Source organism: Acinonyx jubatus, chromosome F2 (genome assembly GCF_027475565.1).
Source record: "Acinonyx jubatus isolate Ajub_Pintada_27869175 chromosome F2, VMU_Ajub_asm_v1.0, whole genome shotgun sequence".
Taxonomy (NCBI): Eukaryota; Metazoa; Chordata; class Mammalia; order Carnivora; family Felidae; genus Acinonyx; species Acinonyx jubatus.
The window spans coordinates 43,860,727-43,870,000 of NC_069394.1; the positions used below are offsets into that span (position 1 = coordinate 43,860,727).

Genomic DNA, 9,274 nt, shown 5'->3' on the forward strand with positions numbered 1-9,274 from the left:
GATCTTTATTTAGTAGTAGTGTGTATCATTAAGGTAGAGGCAAGTCAGTCCTTTTGATTATACATACCTTCCTGCTCTGATAGATTGTTTTTCTTTTTCTTTTTCTTTTTTTATCATTTTGTGCCAGTCTTTCAACTGATGTCAGCATTCCCCTGCAGCAACTAAAAATAGAAATTACATCTAGGAATAATTTTCATAAACTTAAAAAAATTGCATAAGAAATATTATAACTTAATATTGGTTTTACTGTATCCTCTAATTTGAAACGGAGAAGAAATACTTCTGTGGTTGAATCATAGTTCTTTTGCTGTTTGCTATAAAAGTTTCAAGAATATATATTTCAAAATGTTTTGCTTTTTTTTTTTTTTTTTTTTTCAGTAATCCAAAACAAATGCAACAGGACTCAGCATACTTGAAACACATTTTCTGAATTTATCTTAAATCTCTCTACTCCAGAGGGTTTGTGTGTGTGTCCGGGTTAGTCCTGGCTGGTAACTTCACCATCTCTCCTCGTCCTGGATTGATTGCATTGAACAGCACGGAATGAGTTACATATGGTCCCACTTTGTCTAAGTTTGTAGGACCTCTGGGTTGGAACTCCATTTGATCAGAGTGGAGCTAACTGTCGCCGAAATTTGGCTATTCCGGCCAGAATGCATATAGTCCTGTTTAGAAGCAGTGGCGTTTTTGCAATGCTTTGGCTCAGTGGTTCTTGTTCTTAAAGTATCCATGCCGTTTCGAGGATTTAAAAAAATCACTCCTCTACCTTTTATCGTCGTCGTTGTTGTTGTTGTTGTTGCTGTTGTTACTAATATTTAGATCCTCTTAAGTTTGAAGAGGACACCCATTGTCGATTTTATCGTCTATTTCCTTTTCTCTCAGTGTCAGCAACAAGGGTAGACAGACGCGGGTTTCAGATGTGTTTTCCAGTTTAGGTTCTGCTCAAGAAGTACCTCCAGGTAAGTAAGGTGCAGGGGCCGTGCCCACTAAGGCTCAGCGTGTCCGGGTGGACGAAGCCGCCTGGGGTAACTTTCTCTTCATTTGGGCTCTTTTCTCCCTTGCTGCGTTTTTCCTTCCCTTGCTTTATTTATTTATTTTTTCACGATTCCCACCCCCCCCCCGCCCCCTCCCGCTCTTCCTCCCTCTGTCTGCACAACCACGTGCTTCAAGTCTGTGTATCTGGACTGCCTTCTCTAACAGTTCAGTGTGAGTGTTCGCAGAATGAAAACCAGATGGACCTGCAGTTCCCACTGTTATCTCCCAGCCGACTCTGGCAAGCCTCCCTCTATCCCTCCCTCCTTGGCATGACAGAAATATTTGCCTTTATTTAGGGAGAGTTGTATTTGCTGCTGTACCTCTTCCCTCAGCTGCAACATAAGCGGAAAGCTATTTATTCCCTTGTTGCTGAGGTTGGTTGAGGTGAGTAGACCATGCAGCGAATTTAACTATTGAAGAAGCGCTTTTAAACCTGCCTGACTTCGGTAGTTTTCTAGACTAAGTGAGTTACTGATCCTGGGTGTTACAGTGTTCTGGAATAGCACTAGGAAGGCAAGCTTTTAAGGGGTGAGATCAAGGTAGAAACGCTCTCCATGTGGGTTTTTACCACATTTCACTCAGAACATGCATTGACTAAAGGGGCATTCGTGGTTCTCCAGCGAGCTGTCAGGGTGAAGAAAAAGAGACTCTGATACTAGGCTATCAAAATGCTCTTATTAGAATGATGATTATTTTCATTCTTTTATCGCATTTCCCCTGTTACGGCATCGACATTGTTTCAACTTTAAAATGTTATGTTCTGTTGCAACCCAAGTCTGGTGAAACGGCTCTGAATAAAGGTGTGAGGTAGGTTTGGAGTTGCCAGCATAGTGATTTGGATTTTTCACTTAAAAAAAAAAAAAAATAGACATTTAAAGTCAGTGTTGAGAATTTCTCCCCATGGTTATCATAGTGTTTTAAAAGACCCACTCTTGACCAGTAGTCCCCGTGACTTGACTTTTCCAAAAGTCCGAGTGGGAAATATTTGTACCTAAGGCTGCATGAGGGGCCTCAGACATTTTTGGTGTGTGTGTGTGTGTGTGTGTGTGTGTGTGTGCGTGCATGCGTGCGCAGGCACACAGTGCTGGTAGAAAATTGTATTCTAAAGAAACAAAACTCACTTTTTTATTGGAGATCTGTTGCTTCAATAGATTTGACAGAGAAAAAAACAGCTCAGAATTTCAAAGGCAAAGCATGCATAGTAGAAAACAGTCTTGAAGCTCAAATGTTCGTTATTGGGTAATCAGGAAATTTCTCCATATCTGTCACATACTCATGAGAAAATACAGAGAGGGCCTTTCGTTCCTTTTCATTTGCTATTTGGGGTTTTTCCATTCTCACTCCGCCCGAGGTTATTAATTGAAGGATTGGTCTCATGTTTCTAAGACGGTGGGTCACAAATCACAAATTCTGAATAAACAGTCGTGTAACCTCATTGTGTGAAATACAGCATTTATGTAGTGGGGCGTTTTCCTGCAGGGCAGAGGAACATTGAAGTGAGGAGTGTATCTGGGAGACATAACCCGCTTCTCCTAATGGGCCAGAAACTAAGCACAGAAAGGGCATGGCAGGTGTTACAAAAAAAAAAAGTCCTTATAAACATGCTGGCTCCTATCAGTATCTCACCTGCATAACAGACCTTCAGATTTGTGTTGTTCCTCACTAAAGGGTTTATTACCATTTTACTTCCTCATCTATTTTTTACCTCTTGCTAGCGTTGGCTTCAGCTTCGAGTGAGGTTGTGCCGTTGGATATAACACTACCAAGGTAGCATCTGCCCAAGCCAGAAATAACAATAGGATGTAAAATAACCCAGTTACAAATGAGGTCCTGCCATCTGTGCTACACCTTCTTAAGTGGGGTTTGGATGATAAAGTCCTGATTTAAACTTCAGTAGATCAGCCTATTTTATTGAGAGGAGATGTCGGATTTCTTCTGTTCACTTGCTTGTAAAAAAGATGAACCCCACTTAAAAAAACAAAAAACAAAAAACAAGAAACAAGAAACAAAAAGCAACGAAGGTGCTTAAGGAGTAAAATAACCTGTTCAATGGTGGCGTCCTCCAGATCGGACTGAGAAGCACTCCACGATGCCAGACTCACCTGTGGATGTGAAGACCCCATCTAGGCTGACTCCTCCCACCATGCCACCTCCCCCTACAACTCAAGGAGCTCCGAGAACCAGTTCATTTACACCGACGACGTGTGAGTAGACACTTCTGCGTTTCCCGTTTCCATTTTGAAGTCTAAATTCTTTTTTTCCTGCAGAAGTGAAGCCCCGCCCCCCCCCCCCCCCCCCCCCGCCGCTGCCTCCTTCCCCCAAATCATTTAATTGCCAGTGAGTAGGTATTGAGCCTGCGCAGACGTACAGCATCTTAGGTATAATTTGTATGACTGCCAATATTTGCCTGCCTTTCCATTTTTGCTTCACAGTTGTAGTCTGCTTTGATTTCCGCAGTGAAGACTATTGCATTCGTTTGGGCTGCGGCTTCATTTGTTACCACCGTAATTTTTAGTTTGACTTAATGTGTAGCTCCTTACTTTAGCTTGTACATTTTGCCTTGGAACATGTTAATATCCTACAATTATTTCCAGGTTGCTTCTGGTCTTCTAATACCACTTTCTTCTGGTATTTACAAATAAGATTCAAAGCTAGCAGCCTTATGTGAAAAAGGGGTATTGCTCTGGGCGACAGTCACATACAGAAAACTTTCTGAAAGAAGGAGCATCTTTCTTGTCTTGAGCCTGTCAGACTTCTATTAAACCTTTACTCGATTCCAACTCGGCTCAGGCCTTGTGTCCTGAATCAGTGGCGTGTATTGGCTTTCTGGGTTGTCCGAGGAAAGGACAGAACGTTCCGAGAGAACAGCCACTTCCCTTCCTTTCCTGTAGATTCCAGCAGGGATAGTGGATAGCTTTGTTTCCATCGGTTTCAAAGTCCCGGGTAAAATTGTCCTAAAGGATTTGTGAAACTAATAAATGCTATCTGTTGCAGATAGTACTATTTACAGATCATGTGTCATCAAGTCTGTATGAATGAACAATCACAGGCAAAACTAGATCCATGGGATTATAAGGGATTGGCAGAATACACATCCCAGGCTGTTTATGCGGCGTGGCGCTGCCACTTAAAGGCCTTTCCAAACGTGTAAGGAACAGGAGGCTGCAGCGGCACCAAGTTGCGACCCCGTCATCTCGTATCTGGTTTGTCGTTACCCAGAGCCACAGTGATGGGCACATGTCTTCTGTGAGAGGTCCTAGTGAGCAGTCATTTCATGACAGGTTGCTTTGGTGCTCGTTTGGGACAAGGGGCTATTGTATTATCTGGAAACTTTTAAGAATGATAGAGTGCTTCAGACATCTTCAAACTCCTGTTGGAGATAACCTGTCAAAATTACATGTAATAGATGAGTTGGATAAAGTGGAGTTGGTCGAATTTATTGATTTTAATGATAAAATCAACATTTTCGTTAGTGAGAAATGCGCAAAATTTTCTAGTCTTGTTCTTACGAATTATCTCGGTGTTCAGACACATTTTATTGGAAACAAAGTTGTCAAATTACCGCCAATCCACGCTATTAGTTGGGACGAGATGTCCCTTTCCGATTTCTTGAACTAACTCTCTGATAATTACCATATCCATTTGGCTTCTTATATAAAATTTGCATCTTCCCTAAAGAAGTGGTTAAGAAATATGAGGGGGAGAAAATAGCCTTCTAATTGGGTGGTATAAGGTTAAAACTTGAAAGTCCTATTTCTATAAACACAGCTGTCAGTTGTGTGTACAAAACATGATTAAAAATGTTCAGTGATGAATTTAGTCTCCACCAAATGTACACTTTCTCTAGGGGAACAGTTTAGAGAGGAACGGTCCCGCTATATTGATGTCAGCCTGTGACAGAAGGCTGACATCCAAAAACGCTGTTTGTTCCGTGTTTGAGACATTTCACGTGGTTGGCATATGTGTGCACGGGACGCAGGGCTGTCCCCGGGTTACAGCCGACTCCCATGGGGGCTCCGCTTCCGCGTGGAGTACCGGCATGCAGTGTGAGGAGGGGAGAGCCATCCAGTCCTAGAGTACCTGAACCCGTGGTACCCCTGGGAAGCCAAAGCCTTTGACAGAAAAGCCCCCCCCCCCCCCCCCGGTTTCCCAAACCACAGGATCCTCCAGATTTAAAGGGAACGAAACTTGATTGTAATTTCCTTGTGCCTTTTCCCTCTGCGTTGATTTACTTGTTTTTCTTTCTTATTTTGTGCTCTTGACAGTAACCAATGGCACGAGCCATTCACCCACAGCCTTGAATGGCGCCCCCTCGCCGCCCAATGGCTTTAGCAATGGGCCTTCCTCCTCTTCCTCTTCTTCTCTGGCTAATCAACAGCTGCCCCCAGCCTGTGGCGCCAGGCAACTCAGTAAGCTGAAACGGTTCCTTACTACCCTGCAGCAGTTTGGCAATGACATTTCTCCAGAGATAGGAGAGAGAGTCCGCACACTCGTACTAGGACTGGTGGTAAGCAAACGGAAATTAGCCCAGTTTTCCGGGGGTAATGGGAGAGGGTGTGTATGGGAGATGCGAAATACAGACTGTTCTCCCAACCGTTTTGTTCACCTACCTGGAGATTGCATGTAAGTCTGGTAATTCTGTAGTAACCGGGTTCTCAAGTCTGCATTGGGCATTGGTCCCCATCATGGTTTCTTTTACCATCTGACAATAAAGATGTGGTGACACAGTTTATTATTATCTTAGCCATAAACACATGTGTGTGTATAAAATGCAATAGGTATACGTTCTTGGCCTGACGAGTGGCTTTCAGCAGTGACAAAATGTTTTCGTTATGTTAGCGATCCATTTAATCTATCGTTTTGACATAGTTGCTTTGAAGGATTTTTATCACTGGTCTAAGATGAACAAGAGTTTATAACGAATAACGTACTTCTATGTGTTTTCATTTTTGAGGCCAATAACATTTTTTTAAAAATTTCCTTGTGGTAAAATACACATAACGTAACATTGACCACTTTAACCGTTTCTGGGTGTGCAGTTCAGCGGCATTAAGTACCTCCATGTTGGTGTATATCCATCACCGCCACCCATCTTCAGAACCTTCTTCATCACCCCAAACTGGAACTCCGTACCCATTAAACAGTAACACCCCAAGTTCCCCTCCCTCAACCCTTGGTAACCACTGATGGTTTTTTTTTTTTTTTTTCACAATTCTTTGTTAAAGGTAGAATTCACTTAAACCATTCATTTGAAAACAGAAGTGTTGACTTAGGCACATTGTGCCACACTCTGTACATTATCACACCGGAAATGAGCACATGTATCATTTTGGGGGGGGGGGCATCCTGAATCATTTTTGTATACATACTGTGATTTTTTGGTACAGGTAGAGGATTTTCATTTAGGAAGGGCAATTTTCCCATAGCAAACGGAGTCAGGGAGAAGCTGTGAGTCACAGGTTCGATCCTTATGGTAGACCTGAAATTCAGGTGACAGGCCCCTGTTTGCTTTCTCTTGAAATAGATCATTCATTTGTATTCCGTGGACTTATGGGCAAAGCCATACTCGTTGTGTTTTGCAAAAGAAGCCCCCGGATTAAAGCCCGTGCGCGAGTCTAGTACAGTAGATGATGCTTCCAATCACAGTAACTCACATTTGACAGATATTTTGCAGTTCGCTCTTTTAACCCTTACCTCCCTGTCCTGAGTGCTCTAAGAAAAAGCTTTCACATTTTCCACAGTCTGCCAGCTCCAACTGGTGCTCTTCCCTGCCGGGAAGGTGAGGACCACAGGAGTGTGTCAGCTTTGCCACAGTTACTTTTGTCAATCACTTATCTTTTTCCTTTGTCGTTCTTGAGTTTCGCAGAGTAGACTTTGCAACTAGCAAATAAATTAGACCCAAGAACCGCAAAGTAAATCCAAAGCAGTGATTGTGTCCCATAAATAGTGAAAATGTTCTTTGTAACAAAAAAAATGTTTTTTTTTTAATTTTTTTGAAAACTGCTTTATATGTTTGATATATTCTCTAACGGTGGTTTCCGTAAGTTCCAATGTGGAAGAGTTTGGTAACTTTAAGTCAGTTTTCCCAGATGTTCAGTGGCATACTTTCGAGTGCAATACCTCTTTTCAGAGATATATTTATTTAAAAACCTTCAGAGGGTAAGTTAGGGGAAGACATTAATGATAGGTTAGGGGAAGATATTAATTAATAGTGCTTTGCGTGGAATCGGCAGGCAGTGAATATTTGTCAAATGAGTGAATGAATAGAGAATGGATGTTGTTTTTAAATTTTGTTATTTGAATACAGTTGACATGATATCACTACATTAGTTTCAGGTGTACAACATCGTGATTGAGCTTCTCTATATGTTAGGCTGTGCTCACCGTAAGTGTACCTACCATCTGTCACCATATAATACTATTATCATATTTATTATTAACTGTATTTCCTATGCTGTGCCTTTTATTCCTGGGACTTCCTCATTCCATAACTAGAAGCTTGTATCTCTTAACACCTGTTTGCCCATTTTGCCCAGCTCCCCGCCTACTGCCTTCCTTTCTGGTGATGAGCAGTTTGTTTAATAGAGAACGGATTTTTTTTTTTTTTTTTTGGAGCATTTGACTACAAGCTTTTATGTATGCCATTTTATCTAAATTCTGGGACCTGCCCTTAGGGGTAGTGATTTTATATACATTTTACATGTGGGGAAACAGGTTTACGAAGTAAAACGCACAGGGCTACCCAACTGAAGTGACAGGCCTGTGATTTGAACTCAGGCAGTCAGTCATAATGAATCCCCTTCTGCTGTTATTTAGATGGAGTTAGAAAATCTGTCAGGAGGAACAGGCTCAAGGCACAAAATAACTGGCATGGCTTTAGAAAACCGGCCATTGAAACAAAATGAAAGATGAAACAAATAGACTCCCTGATCTCGGTTACAGATAGGAAGTTCATGGTTATTCACAGCTTCATGTGAGGATGTTTTGAGTTTAGAGGTGTAAAAAACTTAGCTGGCCCCACACTGAATCATGAAAAGGAAAAGAACTGCACAAGAAAGTGGGTGGAGGCATATTTTGAAGGAGTTAGGTCGCCAGTACCGCAGTTTAGTCAGGCCTGAGGGTAATTGAGGTGTTGAGGAAGTTGAGACTGAAGTTTCTAGTTGTGAATCTGCCACGACACTGAGGAAGACGAACCAAAATACGGTTAATGTACTCAACACCCTTACAGTAGGTTGGTTGTCTGTTAAGTAGATGCTTTTATCGATACGTATGGCCCGCTCTAGGACAGCGGCCCTGAGTATTTGGGGGCTGGCTTATGTGGCGTAGGTAAGGACTAAGTGCAAGTCATTCTGTGCAGTCCCATTGGGGTTGAGCAGTACATGTTGCCTGTAGGGTAAGTGGAATATCGTTGGTAACCAGAGAGTGTTTTCACCCTCTGCGAGACTCAGTGACTCAGAGACGTCTCAGACTTGTTCTCGGGCTTTATTGGTCAGCACACTACCCAACTTAGCTGCTCCTCCTGAACCAAGATGCTTTGGTCGACAAAGAAGGCCTGCAAGATGGGAAGACAGAAGAATATTTCCACCAGAAATAACACAGACATGACACGTTGGATGAATTGAGATTCTGGCCCTTGGCTTTGGGCTTTGAGCGATCAGTTGGGCTTTCAAATATATCCGAGTATGTTCGTTTTTCGTACAGGTAATAGAAGTCTCTGCAATCAGAGACTTCTATGACAATGAAACTGCGCTAAGGTCCCTGCACGTTATTCTCCAAGTTCCATAGTCAATGTGCTACGTTATCTAATGCGATTGTTGGAGGTGGGTGGTAACTGTATATGATATGTGATCTTTGTTTACAAAGTCGAAAGGTTTTATATTGAAAGTGGTGCTTCCCGCATGTGTGTTATTACACACTCTTGTAACCGCATTAGTAATTTATTAGTTTCATTGTTTTTACTATTTACCAAGAGACCAACGTACTTATAATCCACATTTTCTCCCACAGAACTCTACTTTGACAATTGAAGAATTTCATTCCAAACTGCAAGAAGCTACTAACTTCCCACTGCGACCTTTTGTCATCCCATTTCTGAAGGTATTGCACAGCCCACTGGTCTGGAAAGTATTTCAAACCATATTGTTGTTAGGTCACCACAGTGTTTCTTCTTGGGGGGAGGGTCAGAACATTTAAGGGCGCTTGGACTTAGTTTAAGGATGGCAGCTATCTGAGCGGATAC

The 9,274-nt window shown here is 42.2% G+C and overlaps 1 protein-coding gene across 6 annotated transcripts in view; it reads left to right on the plus strand.

Annotated features, from left to right (window-relative positions):
- The window catches only part of RUNX1T1 (RUNX1 partner transcriptional co-repressor 1), a 142,434-nt gene that overhangs the window by 78,165 nt on the left and 54,995 nt on the right, over positions 1 to 9,274 (plus strand). For all 6 annotated transcript variants that reach the window (XM_027064245.2, XM_027064247.2, XM_053208549.1 and 3 more), the window contains 3 exons: positions 3,102 to 3,239; positions 5,301 to 5,542; positions 9,043 to 9,132. In XM_027064245.2, coding sequence (XP_026920046.1) covers positions 3,102 to 3,239; positions 5,301 to 5,542; positions 9,043 to 9,132 — 470 coding nt within the window. The remainder of the gene's footprint in view (positions 1 to 3,101; positions 3,240 to 5,300; positions 5,543 to 9,042; positions 9,133 to 9,274) is intronic.